This window comes from Pocillopora damicornis, chromosome 8 (assembly GCF_964200805.1).
Source record: "Pocillopora damicornis chromosome 8, jaPocDami1.2, whole genome shotgun sequence".
NCBI classification, from domain to species: Eukaryota; Metazoa; Cnidaria; class Anthozoa; order Scleractinia; family Pocilloporidae; genus Pocillopora; species Pocillopora damicornis.
The window spans coordinates 896,717-914,299 of record NC_142677.1 but is presented as its reverse complement, the minus strand read 5'-3'; the positions used below and the strand labels follow the sequence as shown (position 1 = coordinate 914,299).

The 17,583-nt window shown below is 39.5% G+C and overlaps 2 protein-coding genes and 1 pseudogene across 8 annotated transcripts; 1 reads left to right on the top strand and 2 right to left on the bottom strand.

Moving 5' to 3' along the window:
• Positions 1-60: 60 nt before the first annotated feature.
• Positions 61-6,441, top strand: LOC113680675 (steroid 17-alpha-hydroxylase/17,20 lyase). 3 transcript variants are annotated; one of them, XM_089179930.1, is made up of 3 exons: positions 61-394; positions 4,276-4,433; positions 4,892-6,441. In XM_089179930.1, the coding sequence occupies exons 1-3, from the start codon at positions 330-332 to the stop codon at positions 6,061-6,063; spliced, it is 1,395 nt and encodes a 464-aa protein (XP_089036056.1). In that variant the 5' UTR covers positions 61-329; the 3' UTR covers positions 6,064-6,441. The 3 variants fall into 3 exon arrangements, with proteins under 3 accessions (XP_089036056.1, XP_089036057.1, XP_027053511.2); XM_089179931.1 differs by having other exon boundaries at positions 201-487; XM_027197710.2 differs by lacking the exon at positions 61-394 and adding an exon at positions 2,269-2,617.
• Positions 6,442-8,078: 1,637 nt separating this feature from the next.
• On the bottom strand, positions 8,079-14,870 carry LOC113680674 (steroid 17-alpha-hydroxylase/17,20 lyase). Of its 4 annotated transcripts, XM_027197708.2 has the most exons (4): positions 14,748-14,870; positions 14,385-14,483; positions 13,615-13,772; positions 8,079-9,837 (listed from the first exon to the last, which is right to left on the bottom strand). In XM_027197708.2, the coding sequence occupies exons 2-4, from the start codon at positions 14,477-14,479 to the stop codon at positions 8,669-8,671; spliced, it is 1,422 nt and encodes a 473-aa protein (XP_027053509.2). In that variant the 5' UTR covers positions 14,480-14,483; positions 14,748-14,870; the 3' UTR covers positions 8,079-8,668. The 4 variants fall into 4 exon arrangements, with proteins under 4 accessions (XP_027053509.2, XP_027053508.2, XP_089036054.1 ...); XM_027197707.2 differs by lacking the exon at positions 14,748-14,870 and having other exon boundaries at positions 14,385-14,712; XM_089179928.1 differs by lacking the exons at positions 13,615-13,772; positions 14,385-14,483; positions 14,748-14,870 and adding an exon at positions 12,748-12,873.
• Positions 14,871-15,372: 502 nt separating this feature from the next.
• Positions 15,373-16,496, bottom strand: LOC113680703 (riboflavin-binding protein pseudogene; annotated as a pseudogene). The gene has a single exon (XR_016179044.1). The product of XR_016179044.1 is annotated as a riboflavin-binding protein pseudogene (transcript).
• Positions 16,497-17,583: the final 1,087 nt, after the last annotated feature.

The window sequence follows — 17,583 nt, the reverse complement described above, 5'->3', positions numbered from 1 at the left end:
CACTTGCTCATCTATCATCGTGCGGCAGTCGCTTGAAGTCGCTAGGTGTGATTAGAAATCGTTTTTCAAACCCGTCAGACACAGAACAGAGGAATAATGAAAATCTTACTTATGTTGCTCCGCACAGAGTGATTACGGATTATCATTTTTCTCCTCAATTAAATTATCACTTATCACAGGCTCGTCTCTAATATCTCCTTACAGTATCACAGCTGAATCAAGCACAAAAGTCATGAGATCAAGCAAAGGATCACTAAGGGAGCTCTTGACTGTAAGCAAATTCTCATTGTCAACCTCATAGGACATGAGTAAAGAACAGAAAGGAGAAAATGCGCACAGATATTAGGGTGCAAACGGCGACTGACTCAACTCCGCTCTGGGCCATGAAACGAAGGTTAGGAAATAAAGAGATTGTAACATCTTGAAGGAAATCGGTTCCTACCTAAAGGTACAGACTACACAAGACCTCGAACTCGGATAATAATAGGTGTGTAAAATAAACGGAATCCATTCCTTAAAGCAGAGTAAGAAACATCAAAAGCTTAAAAGCTAACGGAAAGAACGCGATGACTTTCAGAGTTTCTAACAATACATTGAGGATATTTTTTGTAAATTGTTTTGAGTACCTCTACACAATACACTACAGCTTTGAGACTCTATACTAATATGTCACATTGGGATTCATTTCCTTGACGAATGTTCCCGTAATAGATCTAGATTGTTCGTGTCGTAGTTTGCGTCTAGTGTGCCAAACCTGAAATGTCGGGGTTCTCTTGCGACATAAAGAGGAAATATTTAAAATTGTAACACTAATAGCAGTATAGCAGTGGCGAATCCAGGGGAGGGTCCGGGGGACCCGCCGCTCCCTCCTCCACTTTATTTTGGTAAAAGAGTAAGTATAAGTATCGCCGGAGGAAGAAAAACCGACAGGGCAAGCGACAAGAAACCATCCCCACCCCCTCCCCCCAACTCAGCTCAAGGCCTGGATCCGCCACTGAATAGTGATAACTTTTCGCCCATTGTCGACTGTAGGGAACTCTTGAGACTTGAGAGCTACAGACGAAACTCTACTCCAGCAAGTTTCTTGGTGTCAAGTTGCCAAACTTTCTTTGCCAAATTAAACAGCGAACAATTGAAATGAACTGTCAATCCGATCTGCGACGACAAATTGTTGACATGCGACTCTATCGTATTATTATTATTTTTTTTTTTTTTTAACTCAAATCAGCGCACAGCTTCCGCAATTTTAACCGAATGTCACGTACAAATCCTGAGTAAGCTTGCACGTTTACCTTCAGATTAGCCAATCTTGGGAAACTATCAAGTGTCGATGAATTTTTTCCCGTTGAGAAAAACGGGAAACGTCACCTACAAATCCTGAGTAAGCTTGCTAAGAACTAGTAAGCGAGAAAGGGACTTTCAAAGTCGATTCAACAGATATTTTCATCAGACAACAATGACATCGTGATTTCATCAGACAACAATAAACATCGTGTTCTGTACAGTCTTAACGTCGACTTAGCCGATTCGATCAGTAATTTTTTTTATTTTTGGCTCTTGTTCCAGCATTGTTTCAAAGTGAAAGGAAGTTATTTGAGCATAAGTTTGCCAACAGGAAATAATTATGATAACGACCAACGCATTGCACGCCATGAAGAGAAAAACCTCTCAATTCGTTCATCAGAACGAGTTAGACTTTACACGCTTTAAGATCGAACAGAGTTTCGTTCAATTGTTAACTGCTTTAAATTCTTATGTACTCTTTTTCATTCCAAACGCATTCGGCATTCTTAAACGACCTTGCAAAGAAATTCGAGTTCCCGTGTATTTACCGTTTCACCCAAACAAACCCACACACACCAACAACACAAAAACAGGCGCCTTGTGTACAAGTTTTGTATGGTGTCAAAGGAAGCACTTGGCCACAATTTTTCAGGTTACGCTGTCATTCAGCAGATCCGTTAGAAACGACTAGAAATCTAAAATAAAACAATAACAATAACTCTCGTATTACCCTGAGATTATCTGTATTTCCCATTCATGAGGTTGCTACCGTTGTAGGACGATGACGTCACAAGTAATTTCACTGAGAACTTGTCAATATATGAGCCATTTTGAAGTAGAGTTATCCACCACTTCAACGATACTTACGCCAAGATAGATTGTATTTACACACGATATCCATGGTTTAAGTTTTTTTGACACAACGTTCCCACCTATGAAGTCCGATTTCATTATCACGTTGCATCAAGCGGGGCAGCGATGCTAACATCTCTTTCGCAATAGCGGAAGACACAGACATCTCATTTGTGCGCAAGCTCGCACTCGTCCTAAATTTTCGTGACGTCAGATTTAAGATCGTGTGGTCCTCAATTGAGTCAATTTAACCACTAACCTTCCCCGTAAACATGTCGACGGCGTTCGCCACAATTTACGGTTTCCTCAGCCTTGGCAATGTTTTTCTGCTGTTGTTCACCCTGATGGTATCACATTACATCATGGTGCTGTACGAGTTCAGAGGAATGCCACCGGGTCCGCGATTTACAGCCGTTCCAGTTTTAGGTAACGCGTTTTCTCTCGATTCGAAGGCGGAGAAACTAACCGACGCTTTCCGAAGGTCAGTGAATCGTATCTTAAAATATTTAACTTTCGATTTGATATAGCCATCTTTGGTTTTGCTTTTGGCTCAAAGATTATTGTGTCGGGTATTAACATTGTGGGAAAGAACACTTTTTTTGATGACATTTCACCAAATTCTCTGGTTCAAAAATTGAAAATTTTCTTTACGCCCATCTGCTATACAAATATTATGTAATTTCTAATCAGCTATTTGTATACAGTGTAGAATATTCTGTTTGACCACTTGACTTATCAAACTATCCAAACATATATCTTTCGGAGCAAAACAACTCCACTACTGAGTAAACAGTCTTCTTAACTTCTGCCATGGAAACGCTTTACGGTTATTTGGCCGTAATTGCTAAAATTCCTCTTTGATGAAGCCATAAAAAAGTTAAAAGCATTTAACCACTTAATGAATTTTCCATGGAAATAGATCATAAAACAATTAACACACCTATTCGGAAGCGCATGATTAGTGATTGGAACATTATCAGCCTGTTGAGATGTAAGAATATTCATTTATCTACACCTAGTGTTGCCCCGCTCTCGTCATCTTGCCTCGAACGAATTCTCTCTAAAAATCCAATTTTTTAAAAAGCCGGTTAAAATGTTGTGATAAATTCAGAGCAGAAAAATGTTAATTTTAGAACAATCCAAACTACCCACATTGTTTTACATATGTGGTCTACTTAGCCATGTAATTATGAAGCAATTTTTCAGTTATTTTTAGTTGCCACTGTTTTTGACAATTATTTGTCAATAATAGTTTGTATCGCCACCAAATAAACCGTTATATATAGCTTTATTTTAATTCATGGTACAGAAATAGCGTTCCACAGCATGACTCCTGTAAAAGTGCGGTTTAATTGATTTGCGCGAGAAGTCTTTTGGAGAGAATAGCTTTCAATTTGCATTTTTTCCCTTAAGTTACCGGTAATTTATGATCATAGACTGTTTTTCCATTCTATAAATCAAGAGCGATTATTCTTAAGTGGCTATGATTTCATTCGGTATCGCATTTTAGGACTTTTTTTTTTCCAGGCTCAGCAATTTGGAGTCCACAGGGTGTTGCAGGGTCACCATTTGCTGAATGGACAATGATGACAAATTGCTTTGTAAAGTTGCGCAATGATCGATTATAGTAATCCTGCCGTCAAAACAATGTCTTCAAGACATTAGATAGGGATGTGGAAGATTCAGCGGCGTTGATAAAAGATTGGACAAAATTGGATAACGAAACAGACTAATTACTTTGAGAAGATACGATTATTAGGTCTTTATCGAATAATGTATTTAGCTTCAGTTTCCAAAGCTCAAATCGCGTTACTGAAATCCTCTCTTCAAAACCGCCCATTGTTAACATAAAAGAATACAAGAGCTATTTATATTTCCTATTAACATTTCTGGCGTTGTTGTTGGGGTCACCACTCCTGTCTTTTCAAACCACTGAATCCACTGTTCATCAATTAACCATTTCAATGGTTTGAAAAGTGAAAAAATATTTGAGGCTCGAATTTCTTTTTAGAGATTGAAACAAAACGCAAAGCGCTGAGTTTAGTCAAGAGAAATCAGCACTGCTATTTTGATCATTGTTTCATGAATATCATTACCGAGGCAGATGTTCAACATACGATTCTCTTTGTTCTTTTTCAGCCTCAAACGAAACTATGGTCCTGTATTTTCGCTCAAACTTGGTAGTTACAAGTTTGTTATGGCGTCTACACCTGAATCTGTTAAAGAGATGCTAATAAAGAAATCTACTGAGTACGCTGGAAGACCACAGACATATTCAGTTCAAACTAGAACACTAGGTAAGGCCTTTTGCACATTGATTACGTAATAGGGTTCTGAAAAAGGAATAATTTAAATCGATTATCGGAAGAAAATCCTCAGTAATGATTATTATGAAACGTTTAAGGGGCAGTTAAGGATAGGGGAAGGGAAGGACGTGAGAGAAATGGCAAGAACGGTCGCTTCCCACCCCTCCAATACTTCGTTTGCATCGAGCATTGGATTATGGGACTTGTTGTCACATCTCTCACATACAGATTGAGGTTGTAGTTGATTCCTTCCTTCATTTGAAGGTTTTTTGGCGATTTTATACTATTTCTAGCCAGTGGTACAAGAATATCACTACGCAAACTTCCTTTAGAACAAAGAAACTGAAGAGGGAGAGCCATCCCTTAGATGTGTTGCTTCACGCGCATTCATTACTCATTTTTTTTTAATTACACTGTAACTTAAGTCCGTAACATTTTTTCTGTTGCAGGCGGTAAAGATATCGCTTTTGGTAACTATGGTCCTTCTTGGAAGTTTCATCGAAAATTATTCACATCAGTATTGCGCCAGTATGTTTCCGATATTCCCCTCATAGAAAGCCGAGTCTCAGTTCAAGCTCAGAAATTGGTGCAGTTTATGCAAGAACAAGATGGCAAACCTTTCGATCCCGCAGATTGCCTCATGAGGGGCGTTGCTGATGTCATTTGCGGGATAACCTTCGGTGAAGGTTTCGACACAACGCACCCAGATCTAAACCAACTTTTGAATCTTTGCGCGAATATTGTGGAAAATGATGATGTAGCGAGGCTTGTTACTGTGTTGGACTTCTTCCCCTTTACGAAGTACTTGCCGATCAAGGCTTATGATCGCTTCATACAGCCCTTCTTCGAAATGTTTGGAATCATTCGCAAATTTTTAAGAGAACGCGAAGAAAATTTCGACCCAGCAAAGAGCGTACAGGATTTCATCTCGGGTCTTCTTTGTGCAAGAAACGAAGCAAAGATGGCAGGCGATGGAGAAAGGTCCGCATTCCTTTCTGATGACTATCTTGTGAACGATGTTGAGGTCATGTTTGCTGCTGGCTACGAAACTACCAGCACAACCTTAAAATGGGTGATAGCTTACCTAGTTAACCATCCAAAGTACCAGGAGGACATTCAACGCCAGTTAGACGAGGTACTTGGTGAGCGGAGTCCTTCCTTGAATGATCGTGCCAGTTTACCTCTAGTGCAGGCAGCAATCATCGAAACACTGCGACTTGGAAACGTTGGACCTCTTTTACTTCCTCATGTCACCATGACCGATACCACACTATGCGGCTACCGCGTTCCAAAGGATACAATTGTCTTTGCTGACACAGAATCTGTTCATCTGAATCCCAACTGTTGGAAAGATCCCACCAATTTCAATCCTTACCGTCACATCGACAAAAATGGTCAGCTTATCACTAACCAAAGTAACTTCTTTCCTTTCGGAGCTGGTCGCCGGGTATGTGCTGGGGAAGCCCTTGCTAAAGTGAAACTGTTTTTGTTTGTGTCTTGGATTCTTCAAAATTTCACTTTTGTTCCTGAAGTAGATGGCCATCCTCCCGAGCTGAGGGGCATATTTAGTATTACTCAGTTTCCCGCTCCCTACAAGATACGCGCCATACAGCGAAAGTGAAATATTTTTTCATAAATTGCAATTTTTGTTAAGTGCTTTAGACGAATTACAATTTTTTATTCAGAGCTCTTTTCGATTGAGCTTCGTGAGATTAAAAGTGAAGGTATAAAGGCAGCCTATCAGAGCGGAGGAAGGCATCACAAGGAGCCAATGAGAACTCAAAGTGAAAAAAAAAATTAGACTACCTCGTCCGCGCGTAAAAACGCGAGTCACTAAGTCGCGATTGGTTTCAGTTTTACATCTGATTGGTTGAGAGATTGGCGTGTTTTTTCTTTCGACCATTCATATAGCAGTACAATCAAGATTTCCTTTTCACGCTAAATTAAAAAATTTTTGATATTAGGTTACAGAGTTGGCAATAAACAAAGAAAAGAGCAATTACTAGTGACTGAATGGATAACCAATGAACTTCGTGCACAGCCTGTATGTAGAACGCGGTTTACAAATAGACTTCAGCCCCCATAGGGCTTTGAGTCTAAGGTTCCTGTACCCCTTACGAATTAATTTTTTATCCCTTCCATTTTCGGAAATTTCAAGGGTATATAGGTTAAAAACCCACCTATTAATTTTCGCGCGACCCTATAGGCTACTTTACGTCGCGCGGTAAAAAATCACCGGAAAATTATTACACAATAAGCTACATTGACGATATTTGCCTCCGATCATTCCCGTCGAGAAAAAAAGCTAGCGGAAAAAAGCCAGCTGAAGAGTTCCGCTTTTTCGTCCTTATTACTTTACATGGAAGGAAAACAAACTCGTTTGGTAGAGTTCCACTGGTAGTGACATTGAAAACTGATTTCAATCGCTGCTCAATTGCCGAAAAGAAAAAAAAAGGTCAACGAAATTTTTCTGTCGGCCGCAGCTTCAAAGTGTTTACTTACTAACTAACCAAGCAAGCACAAAGAAATCTCCTTCAGTAGACATTCCATCTGGCCTCTTCTGATTCTTCAAAAACAAAAAAGGGGATTTGAACGGGGTTAACTTTATCGATATATGTATTGATTTCTAGTCAGAAAGGGGAGCACTCTAGCTTAGGAGGTAGTAACTTAAAATATAAGACTCAGTTGATTGTAAAATTTTCTGCCATCAAACTTATCTTGTAAGAGCGCGGGCTCATTTCCAGAGCAGTGTCCGGTACTCGAGCCCACGAATTACCTGAATAAAATAAATAACAACATAAATAACACGCATTTTTAATTATTAGCTGAGATTTACCGACTACCGACAAATATCGAAAATTTGAACCAACTACCGAAAAAGAAATGAAACTTTAACCGACAACCGATATAAGGACACCCACGCACCCCCATCCAGACCCCCATAAGCAGCCCGCAAACCCATGAAACATTATTCCTTAGCGACCAATTACCTTGAGTTCATTAACCTTTTTTGATAAAACCTAGTGAATCCTGTTGGTGATACGGTCTCATGACCTAATTCTCTATTTGTACCTGTGTTTCGCATAAACGAGAAGGTCTGTACTAATCTCGTACCCAGATCCTTTCTCGTTACTGTCATAACCGTTGTCCTCGGAAGGTCTAGGTGGAAGTCACTTGTTTTTGAGTAGGTAGCAATGAAAAGCAAAGGCAAATGGTAAATGGTAAAAGTTTGAGTCTGTAATCAAGACAAGAGGTCCACCCAGCCCGAGCTTATTATGGTTTCCTTAGCATAAAGCGACCAGGAGTATCACTACTCCACCCACCCTTCCCCCCTGGATGGGGTGCTACCTCATCGCAAGGTTACCCTCCACATATCATCATGCTTCCATGGAAATTCGCCGGTACTCATAAATAATCTTGGGTAGGGAGAGGCACTGGGGACTAAGTTACTTTGCCAAAGGACGCAACACATTGACCTGGCTAGGTCTCTAACCGGGAATCCAGCGTTGTAACCATTTCAACACCGCTCTTCCACATAACATAACATGGCATACCTTTATCGCCCAAATTGCGCAAATCGACTCAGAATATGATGTAATGTTCTTTAACTACTATACAACGGTGAAATCAAAGAAATTTGTCAAAATTGCTGAGATTTCAAGTAAATAGTGTTAAACGAAATGTAAAAAGACCTTCATGTGTAAAAGAAGTCCAAACACGCTTCCTCGCAGGGTACGGTCAATGTTTTACATAGGATTTACCAAAAAATTTATTGGGTTGTGGTTATTCGTGCAGAATGTAAACAGGAAAAGATATACTGCTACAGAACACCGATTGCCTTAAATTTTTTATTTAAAAAAGGATAAAAGGTTTGAAAATTCAACAATATGGAGCCAAGTTTAAATAAGTGTCGAAAGTCACACGTGACTGCGACAGTTTTGCCTGAGAGAATATAAACTATAACTAAAACCTTTTGTTTCACTTTACTTCGTTTTGAGATTGGTCTTGTTGACCCTTCTGATCACATTGGATTTGGTTTTATGTACTACTCTCAATTTAAAGGTACTCTGTTTCTATTAATAAGATAGTTTCTAAGGGCGCTTTTGATGCAAACTAGCACCGTGCCGTCTCCGGCACTAAATTCTTCGTTCTGTAAAATCAGCAGTCTTATACAGCGGATTTGACATCACCGATAAACAAGCCTGAGAAAGTGATATCTGAGATCCTCATTGTCGCTTGATGGCACATATCTTGTAAGCAGAGGGAAATTGAACAAAAGCTCCCTTCGTGTTCACAGGATGTCCCTCATCAGCTATAAAAGTAAACTTTTGAAGCATCCACGAGACAAACATGAACAGCTCAACTTTGGCCAGGGCTTCACCTGCACAGACACGGCGGCCGGCTCCGAAAGGATAGAAGTTGCCTTGATTGGTGATCAACTTGCCATCTTTGTCCAGGTGACGGTAAGGATTGAACACGGTGGGGTCTTCCCAAAATTTTGGATCCAGATGAATAGACTCCGTGTTGGCAAAGACAATGGTGTCCTTCGGTACACGGTATCCACACAATGTGGTGTCGGTAAGAGTCACATGAGGTAGTGCAATGGGTAATAAGTTTCCAATCCTTAGGGTTTCCATGACTGTGGCCAGCACGAGCGGCAGACTGGAGCGATCGTGTAAGGAAGGGCTCTTTTCCGCACCAATTACCTCATCCAACTGGCGCTGAATGTCCTTTTGATGCTCCGGATATCTGACCAAGAGGGCAATAACCCATTTTAGTGTGGTGCTTGTGGTTTCGTAGCCGCCAACAAACATGTCTTCGATAGTGATGACAAAATGGTCTTCAGACAGCTGAACGTCTCTCATCTCGTCGTCTGGCTCATTTTCGGTTTCGTACTTGGCACGGAGAAGACCTGAAATCAAATTTTCTACAGGTTCTGTTGGATCAAATTCTTTTGCGCGCAATCTAAAGATCTTACGGATGATATCGTGTATCTCAAACAAGGGCTGCAGAACACGGTCATAAACCTTAAGTGGCAAATAGCGTGCCCATGAGAAGAATTCCAAGATTGTGGCTAATCTGAGATCCTCATCGTTAGCTATAAAATCCGCATTCAATTTCAAAAGTCGGTCCAATTCTGGATTGGTCGTGTCTTCACCCTCACCGAACGTTATACCGCATATAACATTAGCCACGCTTCGCATCAGACAATCTGAGGGATTAAAAGGCTTTCCATTTTGTTCCTCCATGAACTGCACAAGTTTCTCAGCCTGTGTTGCAACTCGCCTTTCTATGAGCGGGACATCAAGAAGATACTGTCGTAAAGCTGCAGTGAAGAGCTTCCGCTGCTTTTTCCATTGTGGGCCATAGTTACCCATTATGATATCTTTGCCTCCTACAATTCAAATGAAACCCAGTTGTTAGGATAACATAATACAAGAGTAATCACAGCTACATTCCACAATTCTGCCAAACGTATGTTTCTATGCTGTGTCTCTGTGAGATTCCCATGACTGGTCAGCATTAGATTCCATCCACCAAAACCACCTCGGTCGAGAGGGACTGAGATGGAATATTTAATGACTTGCAAAACATAACCGAAGATTCTCGGAAATCCGCAAGTGATGTAGCCGAACATCAAAAGCTGTAAATACTATGATTCTTGAGGAACAAACAGAAATAGCATAGCGAGAATTTTAAGTCGCGAACCATTGATGGTAGACATGCAGATAATTTAGGATACGTTAATTCTGTTGATGAGGCGCATAAACTTATTGCAGAATTTGAAACAGGATTGACGACGCAGTTTTCTTTCTTTAAAGCTGTCAAAGGTTTCGGGAACACATATATATATTGATATAGCTCTTTAGCATTACAAAGCTTTGCTATTGCTATTGTGCATTCTCACTAGTTTATCTAGTTCAAGTCCTCTAGCATGGCTTGGATGATACCACAATTGTGGAATCATTCGGGTTAATTTAATGCTTACACCCCCTTTCTCGGACAGAAGTCACAAAATACTGGGGGAAGATGCATGAGATATTTAAGGAGCAAAAATTCGTTTTTTACTGGTGTGCCTTTCCTAATTTTGGGAAGGAAGGTGTTCAATTGCCAGCACGGCATAGATAGAACAGCTGGAGAGAAAAGGAAACGAAAAGATGCAGAAGAAGTACTGTATATAATAATTTCTTTTTATCCTCAACCTTTGTGTTTCTGTCAACTATGGCTTGCTAATTCGAAAGGTCAAATACTTGAATGGGTCATATGACATTGATCTCAGAATACTTTTATGACAAACGTGATAACAGTTCAATCTTGGCTAAATTGAAGATGGTTTAGAAGTTAACAATTATAAGAACTTTTCACTAACATATGCTGCTGACAAAGGAGAAAATATATGCAATTCTGCATTTTTTGCATTCTATCAAGCAATCATATGTTTGCTCCTTATCACGCTATGACACTTCCGTTTTGTCGCATTCCAAAAAATAACTTGAGAAATACACTGTCACTCATCTTACACTGTTATATTTACCTATTACAGAAGGCTGGAAACAAAGATTTTGTTTTCAAGAAAATAAGATTTCTTGTCCAAGACACAAGGAAGTTTGACTGCAAAGCACAGATAAAAATGCAAGAAATTTTATTTTTTTCAGAGAACAAGGTAGTTCTACTCATGTATAAACAGAACAAATGCGATTTAATAAATCAGATATACGGCATGACTCCTTTTCTTCCATCCCCACTCAAAACAAGCAAACACACCTATAGAGGTTCCAGTCTGGTCTGCAAATGAAAAGGAGGAAGGTGATCACTGCAAAATTAAGCATTAGGGTTCTTATTTATAACATATTGATTATTGTATACTGATATCTAGAAATTAAGGTTGCAAGTAGCAGCCAGCTGAGTTATAGTTTGAGTTTATCAAGTCCATTACTTTGTTAAATTTAGAGTAACTTTGTCTTGAGAGAGGAAAATTGAGGAGCTGTAATATACTTATCATCAATTTGGGACCACAAAGAAAAATTTATTTATAAAGACTTTTGAAGGAGAGGGGTAAGACTTGTGACAAGCTGGCAGACATATAGATAAACTTTACTGCTAAATGGGTTACAATACAAAGTGCTCAGTATTTGGATCAGCTATGGCTCAACTTAAGCTTTGCTTTAGCTTCAAGTTTAATCCTTTGTAGTTTCCTTTCTCTGTGTTTATTTTTCATGTTATGTACACAGAAGAACACAAAAATGACAAGGAATGCTTTTGAATATTAAGAGGCTGGAATAAGCAAGAAACCAAAACTGAATTTTAAACAGTACAAAGTTAATTTGATCTTCCAATGTTATTTAATTTTAACCATTAATAGAATTTTCTATTTAAATTTATCCCCTCCATTTTTCTGGATATTGTGAGCAAAAAAAAACAATTATCACAAAATGCATGGTATACAATGGTTTGATTCACCAATGTGGCAAAGGCCTTTCACTGTCTATCCATAAAAAGGGAAATAGTTTGTAAAATGTAAGACATTCTGCATCTTGAGAGTATACTTATTCATCCATGTGAAATTGAAGGTTACTTGAAATAGGATTTTCAGACCCCTGATAACAATTACTAATGTGCTGATTTGTTGTACTTAAAGGTTATGATTTTAGCAGAAATAGTGGAAGAAATTTCTGGACCTGGAATTTTGTTGCAAATGTCTGTTTAAATCAGTTTAAGTCAGTTAAAAACTCTCCTGTTTCAAGATTACATGATTACCACACCAGAACCTTTTGTATTCTATACTGTGCACCATGTTATGATTATGGTTTCAATAATAAAAGGTGCTGACTCAAGAACTTTGCAAAATATCTCTACATACAAAGAAATAGATTGTGGTTATGTACTCCAAATAGCAGGTCACATCAGTCTTCTGTAAGGAAGTAGCAGAAATTGCTATGGTGGTTTTGGTGGATGGAGAGAAACATCCACCAAAACCACTTTATTCTATGTGTTAAGAGTTATGATAATCATTATGAACGTTTGGTCGGTCAGCAATTGTGCACCATAAAAAATAATTAGCCAGAGCACTAACTGCTAATTAGTGGTATAAATCTTTTGTCTCCCTGAACATCTAACAGCGGCTATAGATAAAATTTAAAAAATATATTGTTGATGGTTTTGGTCAAAGTTTTGGTGGATGTTCCCTAATGACATCCACCAAAACTACGTAACATCTGGGCACCTTTTAAATACGTGAAATATCTGCATAAAATTGTGTAAAATGTTTTATAATACTACAATCGAACAATAAATTAATGCTTACCATTTCTTGAGTAAAAAGTTTTGACGCAATTTCCCAAACAAATGATACACTTAGGTCATCGGGATAAGTCAGCATGTTGTCGTAGCTTCGTAATTTTCATTTAGTATAACAAGTCATGAGTTGTCCATCATTCCATCTCAGTCCCTCTCGACCAAGGTGATTTTGGTGGATGGAATCTAATGCTGACCAAGCCTATCAATGTTGCAATTGAATATCTCCCACTTTGGGACAAGTACCCGTGAACGGCCACTCAAAAGATACAAAGACATTTCGAGGCCAACTTAAAAAAGCTGTGACATCAACATTATCTCTTGAAGAACAGTTAGTTAATTACAACCATCACAGACAAAAGAAAAAGGAAGGAACACGCTGCCCCTCTCCCGGATGCCTATCCCTGCATTCTCTGCAGGCAAGTCTTTTCATCCAGGAGTAATCCTCGTGCATATAAGGTCTCACTCGAATACCAGCCATTGACTAACCCGCCTCCTCGTCTCTCCCTACAGTCTTTCTTTGTAGTCTCAATAGACAGGATATACCATTATTGACTCAAATTGCCCGACCAACATAAAATGTGGGCCAGATAGATAATAACAGCCGAAGACGAGAGACATTGCCGTTATGCTGGTGGCTCTTGATTGACGATGGCAATCAGACCTAAAGGATGGCTAGTACTTGTACGCATGTAAGATGTAAGATCTCGGCACGTCTCGACATGTCTCGACACGTCTCGTCACGCTTTGTCACTTCTCGTCACGCAATGTGTTCTCTCCGGGAGAGCTTCTTGGGTGACGTGATCAAACAAGCTGCAAAAATACACCGTTTGCGCACTAATGAAAATATCGCCAACTTTACTGCCTACTAACTTACCTAAGGTTTGTGTATAGAAGGCATAGGTTTGCGGTCTTCCTGCGTAATCAGCAGATTTCTTTACCAACATTTCATGAACAGCTTCGCGAGAGGACGCCATAACGAACTTGTAACTGCCCATTTTCAAGGAGAATATCGGGCCATAGTTTTTAGTGAGGCTAAAAATTCAATAAAGAAGCCGTTAGGGCCGATAAGTTTTTATTTGGGTGTCAAATGGTTTTGGTTGTAATACAAGTCGACACAGGTCTGAGTCTGAGGTGGTGTAATTGTTTGCTTGGAATATCTTTTTTAAGGGAAGTAGGATGAAGCTAATTCAGAATCAACAGGTTAGCTTTGAAGCTAGGAACCTTAAATGTTCACATACTAAACAATGATTTACGCTGCGTAACATCATTGGAAATACTGATTAGTATGTATAAGATGCATTTCTCATCTTCACCTTTTTGCTTAGGTCGTTCGAGCAATTCGATTATCATGTCTCCCAGTAGCACTAAATGTGAGTCCACAAGTAAGGATTGATTCGTTCCGGACTCTGCAATGGCTTATGCCTCCCAAAAAAAAAAACTGAAAGCGGTTATAAATGTTAGAATTTTCAAGTTGCCCGCGAGTATCGTTGCATTAAAATTACTCCAGTTTGGTATCATGCATTCTTCTTTATGAAAGGTCAGCCAGAACTGACTTCTACGCCTGTTACTCGTTGGACATCTGCCTGTAGATCATGTGGGCTAAAACCGATTAAGTCCCGAAGCCATACAGCAAAAATAACTTACCTTTTAAAGATGTTTGACAATGTCTCGGCCGAGGGGTCAAGCGACAACAAGTTTCCAAGGACTGGGATAGTCGCGAAGCGAGGACCTGGAGGCATGTTCCTGAATTCGAACAAAACCATAAAGTAATGTAACATTAAAAGCGAAATAAATAGTAGAAAGACGTTACCAAGGCTGAGAAAATCGTATATTGCAGTCAAGGGAGACGGCGCCATTTTTGTGATGTCGAGAACTCAATGAAGCGTGGTTATGTAATCTGCATGTCCTTTTCGCCTCTTGTCACACAACTGAATCGCAGCAATTCTTATTCTCTTGCAAAGTAAAAATAAATATTGACTCTCTTAAGGTAAGGTCACTCAAGGTTACCCGAAATATCGTTGACGGCTAAAACAGTGACAGTTAAGGGCTTAACCATGAACTCGTCTGAATTTGAAGTCCAAAGTCCATCAGCTTGCCGAAAAAAATAGAAAATAAAAAAGAAAGAAAAATGGTAATGACTGACTTTCTATAATTCTTTGAAGTTATGCCCAACCCGGCGAGTTATTTTGTAATTGAAAACTCTCTCAAATCTTTGAAACTGGGAATTTAAGGGGTTCTTTCCAAATGTACAATTACCGTCGGGTTGATAATCTGAGAGGATCTGTTAATCTTTTCAAACCAATCTTATGGTTCATGACAGTCGAACTATTTAAAGCGTACTGAATGCAGTATATTAATCGCATGGATCGATTATTTGCATGTTGCATCGAATGATAGGAAATTCGGGAGACTTTACAATTGGGATATGTCGTAAAAGTCAAGAATCTGTCACATGTACGTTCAAAAGGAAAGATATCCAAACGAGACGATAAAAATTGTTTCAAGTGAAACAAAATCTTGGACAGGTGTTGGTAAAAGTTTGATATTTAAATTAACTAATTAATTCCGAAATCCATGAACGAGAACATATCACTCAGTAAAATATCACAGAATGGAAGAGCACTGCGCCAAAGTCAATTATGGTGACTTTTATTGCTGATCTTAAACCTAAACCCCTAGTTTTGATCCATACTCTATTGAACAGTTTCAAATTAAAGTAATACAGCATTTAAAAGCGAGTTACAGTTCAAGCAAAATGAAACTTATTCAAAGCTGGGAATAGTGACGTAACCCAAACCAAAACTAGACTTGCACGAGAGACCAATGAACTGCCCTTAGCATCTTTGTTACCCAGTCGTTTTTTTACCACCTCGTCGTTCTGGTTAGGACTCGTAATATTCATCTTCAAACAATCGACATCGTTTTCTTTGTAGACAAAAGTCTGGCCCCACTTTCCCTCGCAAAGATCTTTGCCATTGGTGAAGTAAGCGCTGAAGTTCCTGCAAGGCTGTTTACACGTGTTGACTCCATCGGCGCTGACGTTGAAGTCTGTCAGCCAGTTTCTCCCACAGGTTAGGTCGTCTCTGCAAGCATCGTACCACTCATCACAAAAACTCGCGCAGATAGGGGCTTTCTTTATTGCTGAAGGAAAATCTGGATTTTCCCAATAGATCGCATCGGGTGAGCACCGGTAGAAACATTCGATCAAAACCAAAAACGCTTCACATCTGGCGCTCAAGGTGTTGTTACAAGGCGTCCACGAGAAATTGTAGATGCTTTTTATTGGAGAATTGACCAGTTGTCTGGTGAAGTCACTCGTGCAGCAGGAATTATTTTTGTATGCTTTACAAGCCAATAAGTTCTCTTCCGCGGACGCATATTTCTTGTGATTGTTACCGGGCAGACATCTTTGTCCTATTTCATGTCCGATTGCCGCGTTTGCGACCAAAAGGAGTGAAAAGGCATGAATCAAGAATTTCACAGAAGCGTGCATGGTTCTTCAGAGAGAGTTGAAACACGTGTTTAAACTTATATTTCTCTGACCGTCAAACTCACAAGACCGTGAAATCGAGAATATGAATATTGATTGTCGACACACAAACACCGCTATTGAATAATAGAAAGAGTTCTAGTGTGACGCAAAAACCATGGAAACAACTGAACGATTTGCCATTAGTCATGATTTTTCTCTGAGAATTGTTGCATCATATCTTGATACCGGCCGATTTCATTCAAAATTAATAAATCGAGGTAAATTACAAATGTCAGCTTTACTGTTTGCAGGACATGCTCGATCAGACATCATTGTTATTCTTTAAATCTCTAGCACATGCCCTTTCCCATCTTTTCCTTTTAATTATTAGCATAATTTTGATTTGGCTCTCCATTACCCTAGTGAGCTCTTGTCTCTGCTCAGAACTGCATATTTCTTTCATTGTCCCCGATGTCGTCGACGCTGCCTGGCGACTAAAGAGTCACTGGTTAAATTTTGTCACACACACTAAGTAAATGGAAAGTGTCAGGATAACGCAAACTAGAGCAAAGCCCCGGAATTAAATAATTTGAATCTTCCCCTATCGACTCAGTACTCTTTGATTTTTGCATATCACTGCGGGTGTTAACGTGTGGGTTCATTGACTCTACACTCGTGTCCTACCAGTTTTACAAAAGGCAAGTAGACGCCCAATATCACATGTTAGTCACTAATTGCTTGTCAATGGATTGCCACTAATAATTTATTCTTTTCTTCAAGTCACTGTGTTAATCATTGAAAATAAAACAAGATTTTCAGTAACACACAACAACCGACTTCAACTCCGTTGGCAACATGAAAAAGAAACCGTAACATTCTTTTAAATTTCATGAGTGTGGGGTTCAGACTCCCAAAGAGCTGAGGAAATGAGACATGTTGTAGAAGAGGGCTTTCTCCTACTCTTAACCTAGACTCTCTGAGCACTGAGATCGCATCGCATTTCAACGCGCACATTGAGAGCTAGATCTGATATTACTGCAAAAGATATTGAGATTTTTTTAGTGTGACATCAACTTTATTCTGTTGCCTGCAGAGCAAGCGTAGTTTAAGCGAGGGATTGCTCTATAACTAAACTATAACTGCCATCTTTTACGGCAGCGAAGGGCTGAGGAGAGAGTGAAATTTGTACCAAGAGGGTGAGCGACGGTCAAAAGGAAAGAAAGGGGAGGGGGTGGGGCAATAGAAATTCCTCTCGACTTCCTCACCCCCTCCACGCACCGTGCATTTTAACTCTTACTCAAACATGCCCGGCCGGATGTAAACGATCGTTATTTACGCTTTCTCTTGTTAGTTCCGCCACAGTGCCAACCG